The 13,111-nt window shown below is 38.6% G+C and overlaps 1 protein-coding gene across 1 annotated transcript in view; it reads right to left on the bottom strand.

Annotated features, from left to right (window-relative positions):
• thbs3b (thrombospondin 3b) overlaps positions 1–13,111 on the bottom strand; it is a 51,886-nt gene that overhangs the window by 19,145 nt on the left and 19,630 nt on the right. The window contains exons 4-12 of the mRNA XM_036565922.1: positions 9,813–9,915; positions 7,458–7,484; positions 7,270–7,352; positions 4,874–4,925; positions 2,391–2,539; positions 1,742–1,879; positions 1,575–1,649; positions 904–1,056; positions 28–138 (exon numbers count right to left, since the gene is read on the bottom strand). Of these exons, the coding sequence (XP_036421815.1) occupies positions 28–138; positions 904–1,056; positions 1,575–1,649; positions 1,742–1,879; positions 2,391–2,539; positions 4,874–4,925; positions 7,270–7,352; positions 7,458–7,484; positions 9,813–9,915 (891 nt within the window). The remainder of the gene's footprint in view (positions 1–27; positions 139–903; positions 1,057–1,574; positions 1,650–1,741; positions 1,880–2,390; positions 2,540–4,873; positions 4,926–7,269; positions 7,353–7,457; positions 7,485–9,812; positions 9,916–13,111) is intronic.

The raw sequence follows: 13,111 nt of genomic DNA on the forward strand, positions 1-13,111 counted from the left end.
CGCTAACGAAGGATGAAGGATATTTACGGGTCTACAGTGTTTGTCGTTGTCCATGCAAGGCAGAGCTTCATCGGGATAGCCATCAAGGTCAGAGTCCACCCCACAGATATTACCGTTACCCGCAAAACCCACATTACACTGAGAGAGAGAGAGAGAGAGAGAGAGAGAGACATTAAGGTTAGCTAGCAGCCCACATACAACCACATTTCACATGAGCAATATACACAATTTAATACTTAATCTGTTCTTTGAATTGTTTATTTAAACTGTTTTACTTCTTTATTCACATAAACTGTAAAACACTTTGAGTGGCCTTTATGTATGTATGGAAAGTGTTATATAAATTAAGTTATCATTATAATAATAATAATATGGAGATTCATAGTGGTAAAAGTTTCTAATACATGGCATTTATTACCAAATATTGATTTACCTTATCTGACTTATATTTGTCTCAAAAGAACACATTTCTGACAATATATGCCAACTTATTTGAAAATGGCCAATTTCAAATATGGCAAATATATTTCAGCCATATATAAACAAATATGTGTAAAAATATATTATTATTATAATTGTGATTATTAATAAACATTCATATATAGAGGGCATATATTACTCTTATGCTTGCTTCATATTACATAATAAAAGGTTTTTAGGTATCTCCTTTGTTTCTCTCCTGTAATGGCACCGTATTATCTTGATTAAATTTTTATTTGATTTAAATTTTTTTAATTTAATGATTCATTCCCTCTCTACTGTATGTTAATAACAGCACGTATAATGTTTATTTTTAAAAGTAAGAGATTTATGTCTGTTAGTCTGTAGTGTAGAACAGCACTGCACGGTTCTAGATGATCAGTACTCCCTGATCTGATACTGAGGTAGACTCTGTGTTCTGACCATGCAGATGACGTCAGAGCCGTGCTCCATCACGCAGTGGGCGTTGACGTCGCAGGGGCTGAAGCCCAGCAGAGCGCAGGTTCTCCTCAGGAAACAGCCTGTGGTCTGATTCCCCACAAAACCCGCCTTACACTGACCACACCGGAACGAGCCCTGAGGAACAGAGACCGGGAACAGAGACGTCACTGTATCATATTTAATCAAACGATGCATTTTGTGAGATCTCTTTAAAATGTCCATGAATATCCAGACAGTCCTTCTAATGATTGAAAAGCCAATAGAATTGGATGATCTGGAGACTAACCATGCCTAATGCCAAGCGTGGGCTAGAGGGGTATAAAGCCCCCCAGCATTGGGCTGTGGAGCAGTGGAACTGGAGTGATCAAGCTCCATCCAATACATTTGGGATGAGTCAGAGTGATCCAGAACTGACCATCCAACATCAGCACCTGACCTCACTAATGCTCAATCATATCCTCACAGCAATGTTCCAACATCTAGTATAAAGCCTTCCCAGAAGAGTAGAGGCTGTTACAGCACCACAAACTCACTATTAATGCCCCTCATTTCAGAGGAAACGCTGGTGTCCACAAACTTTTGGACACATAGTGGTATATAAATTCTTTTAAACTGACAGAGGCAGCATGTCATAAATAAGGACTTCTACTCACTGCTGTGTTGATGCAGACCGAGTTGGGCACGCAGGCTCCAGTCTGATCCGCACATTCATCAATATCCACGCATTCCTGAAAAACACACAAAATCCTAATCAGCTGCACCTTCGTCTGAGAGCACTGCTCTCATCATCCTCACCATCAGTGGGAGATGGAAGACTAACCTGTTTGTGTTTTTTGGCGAACTCTAGACCGACTCCGCTGAGGACGGGGCCCGAAAAGCCCGCAGGACACGGATCACAGCGGAAACCTTTAGCCATGTTCACGCAGGCCTGAGAGGAAAAACACGGCTCTATGGAACACTGAGAGAGAGAGAGAGAGAGCAGAGAGAGAGAGAGAGAGAGAGAGAGCAGAGAGAGCAGAGAGAGAGAGAGAGAGAGAGAGAGCAGAGAGAGAGAGAGAGAGAGAGAGAGAGAGAGAGAGAGAGAGAGAGAGAGAGTATAATGAGAAATACCGTCAACACCTTCAAGTATCTGCATTCATGTTTGTGTGGTTTTACGAGGCCATTTTCCAACCTCTCTTCATGTCTTAGAGTTAAATAGGTAGTTTTTCTTACTGTGCCTTGAAGACTGATATTTGTAAATGAGCTCTGTTCTGATTGGCTGCCCTGAGTTGAGTCTTCAAGACGCAGTCTGGGCTGTGACACTCCTTATAACTTCTCTTTATAATTAAAATGTGCTGGTTTCCATGACATCACAAAACAATTACTTTAATAAAATGAGCGCTTACACATGGAACAAACCATCAGCTGCAGGCTGAGTGGGCATTACAATTTCGAGATTTAAATTCAGAATTCAAAATGTCGGCTAACACCTCGTCAATGTCCTGGCAGTGCGTCCCATTGCCGGTCATGCCCTCTGGACACGGGCCACAGCGATATCCTGGATACTCCATCACCTCCATACAGGACACACCTTTATAGCAGGGGCTCGGGATACAGCGGGACTGGGGCTCATGGAAACCTGAGAGAGAGAGAGAGAAAGAGAGAGAGAGAGAGACCTGAGTGACCACCCTCTCTATATCCCCAGCCCATATACCCCCACCGCAGAGACCTTCACCCCATATACCCCCACCCTAGTGACCATCACCCCACATACCCCCACCCTAGAGACCTTCACCCCATATACCCCCACCGCAGAGACCTTCACCCCACATACCCCCACCCTAGAGACCTTCATCCCATACACCCCCACCCTAGTGACCTTCACCCCATATACCCCCACCCTAGTGACCTTCATCCCATACACCCCCACCCTAGTGACCTTCACCCCATATACCCCCACCCTAGTGACCTTCACCCCACATACCCCCACCCCAGAGACCTTCACCCCATATACCCCCCACCCTAGAGACCTTCACCCCATATACCCCCACCCCAGAGACCTTCACCCCACATACCCCCACCCCAGAGACCTTCACCCCACATACCCCCACCCTCGTGACCTTCACCCCATATACCCCCACCCCAGAGACCTTCACCCCATATACCCCCACCCCAGAGAACTTCACCCCATATACCCCCACCCTAGAGACCTTCACCCCACATACCCCCACCCTAGAGACCTTCACCCCATATACCCCCACCGCAGAGACCTTCACCCCACATACCCCCCACCCTAGAGACCTTCATCCCATACACCCCCACCCTAGTGACCTTCACCCCATATACCCCCACCCTAGTGACCTTCACCCCACATACCCCCACCCCAGAGACCTTCACCCCATATACCCCCACCCTAGAGACCTTCACCCCATATACCCCCACCCCAGAGACCTTCACCCCACATACCCCCACCCCAGAGACCTTCACCCCACATACCCCCCACCCTCGTGACCTTCACCCCATATACCCCCACCCCAGAGACCTTCACCCCATATACCCCCACCCCAGAGAACTTCACCCCACATACCCCCACCCCAGAGACCTTCACCCCACATACCCCCACCCTCGTGACCTTCACCCCATATACCCCCACCCCAGAGACCTTCACCCCATATACCCCCACCCCAGAGAACTTCACCCCACATACCCCCACCCCAGAGACCTTCACCCCACATACCCCCACCCTCGTGACCTTCACCCCATATACCCCCACCCCAGAGACCTTCACCCCATATACCCCCACCCCAGAGAACTTCACCCCATATACCCCCACCCTAGTGACCTTGTTGTTATTACTGTTATTATTTGATATATTATTGTTATATATTAATGTTGTTATTGCCATTGTTGTCACAGTTATAATGCTTTGGCAGTACTGGACCTTACAGTCATGCCAATAAAGCTACATTGAACTTGAGCTTGCTCTTGAACTTGTAAAGAGAGAAACAGATGAGGAGAGATGAGAGTATAAAAATTTAGTAAGTTAGATTTATAAGAGAATTACTATGATTCATAGCTGAAATGACATTCCGTGTGTTTTATGTGAAGCTTGTAACAGACATTATCATATATCTGGGCTTGTATGTATCAGTTTTACAGTGACTCTTTCAGTACACAGTTCTGATGTAGAGCTGCTGCCGCTGTTTTCCATTCTAAACAACTACCTAGGACATCTGCTTAGACTACGACTCGTATCAGTGACAGTTTTTTATTTCTTTCAGCACATGTAATTTAATTCCTGTTGCCTCTGTCTTTAAAAAGAATGGTCCATTTTTTCCAGTTTTCCGTTGCCTTTCAGAGTGACGTTTTTTCTCACTAAATTAGTCCCACTGTGAATTAAATCATGATCAGTTCATTCCTCTGTCACTTCCCAAATTATGTTAGTAGTTAATTTGAAATGTAAGGCCTTCAGTCCAGTTTCTGAAGCCCTAACCAATGGGAGAGCAGCTTGGCTGTATCTACCTAGATACCACAGAGAGAACAATCCTGATTGGATAATTTTCTGTTAGGCATTTCAAGAACTTAACCCTTTTCTTTTCAACCCATTTTTAACAATGAAATAGGAGTATTACTACAATACCTGTTTAAAAACAACAAATATGATGATTCTATTAAATAAAAATAAGCAAAAGATCACAGATATCCAGCTCATCCACATCATTTAGTGAAAAAACCTTTTACGATATGCTGTCTGTGTCTATTTCTCTGCCTTCTCTCAGCATTGAAGTTTGATATGCTAGCTTTTCTTTCAATGTCACCTGGTTCCTCAATATCTAAATGAATATTTCACGTTGCTTAACAAATGACCAGATGATCCATTCGAGCAGTTCCGTCCTACTTTCTGCTTTAACGTCTCCATCTATCTCCCCCTTTATTATACAGCATCTCCACCATATCTCCTCCCATCACTCACCACACACTTGGCATTCCAGGATGGTGTTTCTGATCAGAGACATCTCCTTCGTCTGTGAAGGACATCAAATATCATATTAAACGATAGCCCAACAATACAGATGAAGCAAAGAAAACACGTTACCATCTACATTTCATCATTTTTTGTCTTTTTTCTCCCGTTTATCTGTTTATAACAATTTCTTTACATTTTTAAGGATCTACTATGAAGTATTCATTTACTTTAATTAATTATTCAGTATATATTATTAAATAGAATCTACTGTGAATGATCTAGTAACTGTAATATTTCACTCAGTATTTACTATGAATTATTCAGTAACTGCTATGAATTATTTAGTAACTTCTAATGATTATTTGGCACTACTGAGAATTATTTACGAACGACTATAAATTATTAACTAAGTGCTATAAATGATTCAGTAACCACTACGAATTATACAGTATTTACTATGAGTTACTCAGTAACTACTATAAATTATTCAGCATCTACTATGAATTATTCAGCATCTACTATGAATTATTCAGCATTGATTATGAATTATTCAGCATCTACTATGAATTATTCAGCATCTACTATGAATTATTCAGCATCTATTATGAACTATTCAGCATCTACTATGAATTATTCAGCATCTACTATGAATTATTCAGCATCTATTATGAATTATTCAGCATCGATTATGAATTATTCAGCATCTACTATGAATTATTCAGCATCTATTATTAACTATTCAGCATCTACTATGAATTATTCAGCATCTATTATGAATTATTCAGCATCTATTATGAATTATTCGGCATCTACTAAGAATTATTCAGCATCTACAATGAATTATTTAGCATCTACTATGAATTATTCAGCATCTATTAGGAATTATTCAGCATCTACTATGAATTATTTAGCATCTACTATGAATTATTCAGCATGTACTATAAATTATTCAGCATCTATTATGAATTATTCAGCATCTACTATGAATTATTTAGCATCTACTATGAATTATTCAGCATCTACTATGAATTATTCAGCATCTACTATGAATTATTCAGCAGCTACTATGAATTATTCAGCATCTACTATGAATTATTCAGCATCTACTATTTATATTCAGCATCTATTATGAATTGTTCAGCATCTACTATGAATTATTCAGCATCTATTATGAATTGTTCAGCATCTACTATGAATTATTCAGCATCTATTATGAATTATTCAGCATCTACTATGAATTATTCAGCATCTACTATTTATATTCAGCATCTATTATGAATTATTCAGCATCTACTATGAATTATTCAGCATCTACTATGAATTATTCAGCATCTATTATGAATTATTCAGCATCTACTATGAATTATTCAGCATCTATTATGAATTGTTCAGCATCTACTATGAATTATTCAGCATCTATTATGAATTATTCAGCATCTACTATGAATTATTCAGCATCTACTATGAATTATTTAGCATCTACTATGAATTATTCAGCATCTACTATGAATTATTCAGCATCTATTATGAATTATTCAGCATCTACTATGAATTATTCAGCATCTACTATGAATTGTTCAGCATCTATTATGAATTGTTCAGCATCTACTATGAATTATTCAGCATCTACTATTTATATTCAGCATCTATTATGAATTATTCAGCATCTACTATGAATTATTCAGCATCTACTATGAATTATTTAGCATCTATTATGAATTATTCAGCATCTACTATGAATTATTCAGTAACTACTATGAATTATTTAGCATCTATTATGAATTATTCAGCATCTACTATGAATTATTCAGCATCTATTATGAATTATTCAGCATCTACTATGAATTATTCAGCATCTACTATGAATTATTCAGCATCTACTATGAATTATTCAGCATCTACTAAGAATTATTGAGCATCTATTATGAATTATTCAGCATCTACTATGAATTATTCAGCATCTATTATGAATTATTCAGCATCTACTATGAATTATTCAGCATCTACTATGAATTGTTCAGCATCTATTATGAATTATTCAGCATCTACTATGAATTATTCAGCATCTACTATGAATTGTTCAGCATGTATTATGAATTATTCAGCATCTATTATGAATTATTTGGTACTACTAAGATTTTCTTTAGGAACGACTAAAATTATTAACTAATTATTATTCTGTTCTGTTCTATTCTATTCTATTCTGGGACCCATACGATATAGTATTATTCAGTATCCACTACAAATTATTCAGTATCTACAATGAAACTAATATGTAAGTTCTGCAGTTATGAGTGTGAGGGACTGACTTCTTGTCCCAAATCTTGTCCAAAATCTTGGATTATCACTTAAACCCCTCATCGGTCATGTTTCTTTCAGTCCATCTCTCTGTTTTAGCTCACCTGCTCCCTGATGTCCTCTCTCAGCTCTCCCATGATCTGATTAAAGATGATCAGCTGACCGATCAGAGCTTTGGTGTGATCACCTGAGGAGACGAGAACAGAGAGATGAACGGACAGATCATTAGTGTTTTCTGGATAAATAGATTTGTGTATTTCACTCTGTGTGTGATGTCACGTCTCTTACTTACCCAGTATGGCGTTAATGTCACTGCTGACTGCAAGCACAACAATCACACATCAGTGTTTCCACTTTAGCTTATCTAGCTAACCACAGAGCAGATCAGCCAAAAACATGATGTTTATATACAGACATACATACATAGACATGTGACATGTGATTTCATATATGTATAGAATGTACCCACATCTTCTCTTTCTAGTCATAAACACTATCAGGAAAAAAAAATGTGAATGAAAATATGAAAAGCATTTCATATTGCCACAAGATGGCAGCATGTTAGCATTTTAGCATGCTACTTAAAAAAGTGAAGTTCTTTCTTGTCTTACGCACAGAAAATATGAGTATATACACCGATCAGGCATAACGTTCTGACCACCTCCTTGTTTCTACGCTCATTGTCCATTTTATCAGCTCCACTTACTATATAGGTGCACTTTGTAGTGTGTTAGTGTGTGTTGTGCTGGTCTGAGTGGATCAGACACAGCAGTGCTGCTGGAGTTTTTAAACACTGTGTCCACTCACTGTCCACTCTATTAGACATTCCTACCTTGTCAGTCCACCTTGTAGATGTAAAGTCAGAGACGATAGCTCATCTGCTGCTGCACAGATTGTGTTGGTCATCCTCTAGTCCTTCATCAGTGGTCACAGGACGCTGCCCACAGGACGCTGTTGACTGGATATTTTTGGTTGGTGGACTATTCTCAGTCCAGCAGTGACACTGAGGTGTTTAAAAACTCCAGCAGCACTGCTGAGTCTGATCCACTCAGACCAGCGCAACACACACTAACACACCACCACCACATCAGTGTTACTGCAGTGCTGAGAATGATCCACCACCCAAATAGTACCTGCTCTGTGAGGGTCCATGGGGGTCCTGACCACTGAAGGACAGGGTAAAAGGGGGCTAACAAAGTATCAGAGAAACAGATGGACTACAGTCTGTAACTGTAGAACTACAAAGTGCACCTATATAGTAAGTGGAGCTGATAAAATGGACAATGAGTGTAGAAACAAGGAGGTGGTCAGAATGTTATGCCTGATCAGTGTATAATGAAAGGCTTAGTTTGAGGTACTTCTTAGTGACATAAACAAAAAGAGAAACAAAAAGGAGAAGACATGCACGACAGCCTTTTTTGCCACGACAATGTTTTGTTGGATTGATGAGTAAAGACAGTGTACCCGCGTACTATTGGGCTACATGACTTACACTGAATGGATTTTAGCTTTGGCATACTGATAATATGGCATTTAACCCTTGTGTGGTGTTGATGTGTTTGTTACTCAGTGGTCTGGTGGACCCACAGCATTACTGTTTGTTTAAATTAATACAGTCATAACAATTTCTATAAAAATACCAGATGTTTAAAAATATCACAAGTGTCCAGTGTAGGGTTCTCCTTTAGCAGCTGTAGCCAGTCAGCAGCCTGTCCATGTTGTCCACCCTCACACACACACACACATATACAAACACACACACACTAACAGGAGGCCATGTAGGAGGAGAACAGAGTGAAGGACACAGCACCTCCACACTTTTACTCCCTGCGGGTTCACCCAACACCACATGTGTAGTATAAATGTGTGGGGGGTGAACAGAGTGAAGACACTGAAAATGGGTTATTTTATATATTCTTCACAGAAAATGAGCAAAGAACAAGAATCTGAGGATGAAATAATAATAAATCATCATTTTTTCTTTTGGTAAACATTGAAAATGGGTCCCACAGACCTGAACACCACACAAGGGTTAAAAATATGGTAATTTACAAATTAAAACCCACCATGACGATAAGACATTGTGTCAGCTTTATTAGCAGGGAAAGAAAACAGGCTAGCTCTCTCTCTTTAGCTGTGTTTTGTGTAGGAAATGGATTAAGTGATGATCTGGTTATTGAGATAAAAAGAAAACTATGATGATGACACTGTTTTAAGACTCCTCTGCACTCGCTAAGCAGAAGCAGCCAAATGTCAATGTAACTGGGGCAGAGAGTGTACGTCCACAGCTCGACTCTGTTGGGACCAAAACGGTGTAGAAACACACCACATAGTGCAAAAAACACACAAGTAGTGCAAAAGACGCCAAAAAAGAAACAAAAAACAGAAACATGGAAACCTGGAAATAGAACATACAGTATTTCAGAATGAGAAAGTCTGACAGCAGCAGATTTAGGGACTGTGCTATTGTGGAAGTAAAGTTGTGATATGTAGAAGTGAGGCAGCAGTAGCTCTAGTAAGCAATGGGAGGCCGGTCAGGTGGGTAAGGAATGACCACAGCAAGCAGTAGTGGTTAAACAGAGGGTGCTAATGAAGGGAGAGGTTAAAAATCTCCATTAAACAGTGCTGTTCAGTGCTCAGAGTGTACCTGCATTGTGCAAACTAGAGTCTCCCTGGAACGGACAGTCGATGAGGAGTCCAGCTCTGGCCAAAGAGCCGCCCAGAGCCAGCTTTATAGACTCCACTGAGCCCTGCAGCATTAAAACACAATGTTAATTATATTTGTATATCTAATATTTCCCATATGTAAGTATCTATATGTTATAATATGTACCAGATGTATTAAATACAGACAATTAAATATATGTATTAACAACAGGTTCCATATGTATTGGACACAGTGTCTATTAAGTAATAATAAACTCCTCATATGTATCATATACAGTACGGTGTAAAAGTCAGAAAAATACAAGTTATTCATTTGTCAGCATCTGGAAAAAAAACAGAAAACATATTTTTTTCAAATAACTCTGAACAGACATTTAAGGGTGGACGATATGGCAAAAAAAGATATCACAATACTTCAAGCCATTTTCATGACACACAATATGCATCACTATATTTCATTTTTCTGAGGTTTGGTAAGTTGGAACAGACAAAATAGAACCTGTAGAGCCACATAAAAATACAACATAATAATAATAATAATAATAATAATAATAATAACAATAATAATAATAATAATAATAATAATAATTTTTATTATTATTATTATTATTATTATTATAGTGTTTTATGTTTAATCATGGATTATTATTTCAATAATAATAATAATAATAATAATAATAATAAAAATTATTATTATTATTGTTGTTGTTGTTATTTTTAAAATACACACTTAAAAAAGATGGTTCCTCAAGGGTTCTTTAGTAAAGTAAATTTCATGCTTCATGGTTCTATATGGCACCAAAAAGTGTTCTGCTATTGTTACAATGTCAAGCAGAGCACTTTTTGGTGCCATATAGAACCAGTCAGACCTTCAAAATCTGAAGAACCATTTCACCATGCAAAGAACTCCTTAAACATGAAAAAATACAAGCAGTCTATTAAGAACCATTGTCTTTACTAAAGAACGCTTGTAGAACCATCTTTTTTACGAGCGTTGGTCAGCACTGTCATTGTCCTGCAAATATATACAAACAAACACAAACACACAGACACATTAGTAGGGACTCCCAGATGCGAGTGAGAGTGAGGAACAACAACAATGGAGCAAAAACCCATCAGATTAATTAGAGAAACCAGATCACAGCATCTCCCCTCTGAGCTTCAGGGTAACTGACAGTGATAAACTGCCATATGTTTTGGGAGGAGAGCAGTGAAGAGAGATTTGTAGGCCTTGTTGCAGAAAAATAAATCTTTTTTTTAAAGAGTTTTTGAGCTGTGTGAACATTTTTAAAGTTCTATGTATGTTATGTCTTTAAGAACCTATGAGCACATTCATAATACATTAAAATGCATTCATAAAGCATCATAAACATGGCTATACATTTTTGTAAACATGCATTACATGTTATAGCCATGCTTGTTATGCATTATAATTTTGCAAATATAATGCATTATAAGTAATGTTCATAACAAATTATTAGAGCTTGTAAATTGTATTTGTCCCCTCTAAGTAAAGTGGTAACACTTTCTATGAATGTCACCTTTGTAAGCATCTATAAACACATTCATGTTATAATGCATTCATAAGACATTATAAACATAGCTATAAATATTTATAAAAATGCACTATACGTTATAGCCATGTTTATTATACATTATGAATTGTTAACATAATACATTATAAGTACTCATCATAACAAATTATAAGAGCTCGTAAGTTGTATTTGTCCGCTCTAAGTAAAGTGAAGCGTACTGTACTAAAGCCTCCTCCAGTGTTCAGAGTGAGGCTTCAAGTTGAAGTATTTACTGAAGGATTTACTGAAACACTAAAACATTCACAGTAAAGCACATTACAGGCTTCAAATGTCAGAGTTTAAACTAGAGCTGCTATCAATGTGGGAAAGTCAATGTACACCACCGTTAGCCTGGCACTAACTTAACACTGTACTGTAGTGTAGTGGTGTTACAGAGTGAAGGGTTCTCATGCTTGATGTTAGAACCAGTATGGGAACAAATTACAATGACAGCACTCTGCTATCTCCCATCTCTCTCTCCAGGCCTTCACTCCACAGTGACTTCATGCTCAGTGTGATGTCAGAGGGGGTTCAGGGGAGGGGCTGATAGGTACTTGGTTTACTGTGATGTAATGTAGTGTTTAAAGTGAGAGCACTGGTTAAGAAAAGCACATTGTAGCAATAATTCTAGCCTGGACAGCCTGTTTGGAGGACGGAGCCCTGAAGATGCAGTCCTAACAGCACCAGTGGGGAGAAATAAAATACTGGACATCCCAGGGTGTAAATAAACTTTGTGTATTTGTCTTTACTTTACACTCTCCAAGCTGGGATTGACTTCTTTGGCACAGAAAATAAGACATGTTATTAACACTACTTATAATGCATTATGTTAACAATTCATGTATAATAAAACTATAAAGTATAAATCAGTGTAATTCATTTTTACAAATATGTCTAACCCTGTTTATAATGCCTTATGAATGCATTATAACACGTTATTAATGTGTTTATAGATGCTCAAAAATGTGACATTTAAAGTGGACTTCAGGGCAAAAATAAAAAAAAAAATTCAAGGCCCCCACAAGCCCCTAGGTGTTGATGTGTCTCACTGGCTGATCTAATGCCGCGTCCCAAACCACACACTCTTGTACTTCACCTACTGCACTAATGAGTGCACTTCTAATGGTATATGTGCTATTTTTGCATGCTATGAAGTGTGCTAGTGTGTGGTTTGGGACACGTAAATAATAATGCGAGCAAATCTCAGCCCTTTAGATTTTAGCATAATCACTACAGCAACAAATCAAATGAAATCAGGGCAAAACATTCAAATATATCAGTTAAAATGCTTCAGAAATGTGATTTAAAATGTGTTTTTAAAAACAAAACATGTTTTACAGCCTTTGCTGGATCAGTTATGGCCTTTTCTCATTACAAACCACCACAGCACTGCTGAATGAACTTGATGTTGCCTACCAAAATGGTGGCAATGTGACTGTGACATGACGTCAATATGTAAAACACCTTAAAACACCGTAAAATGCCTTAAAACACCTTCCCACGGCCCTAGCGTTAGATCCAGCCATGAAAAATGTAGGATATGGGCCCTTTAACCACTATTAGACACAGTGGACACAGGCTACCCCCGTGTGCCATCTGATCTGAGTAGAGAGTGATAAGAGATAAGAGAAGAATGCCTGCACTGTGGCTCTATTCAGAAATCCTCTCCTCCTCCTCCTCTTTACTTCCATCCTCCTTCTCTCTT

Source organism: Colossoma macropomum, unplaced genomic scaffold (genome assembly GCF_904425465.1).
Source record: "Colossoma macropomum unplaced genomic scaffold, Colossoma_macropomum, whole genome shotgun sequence".
NCBI lineage: Eukaryota > Metazoa > Chordata > Actinopteri > Characiformes > Serrasalmidae > Colossoma > Colossoma macropomum.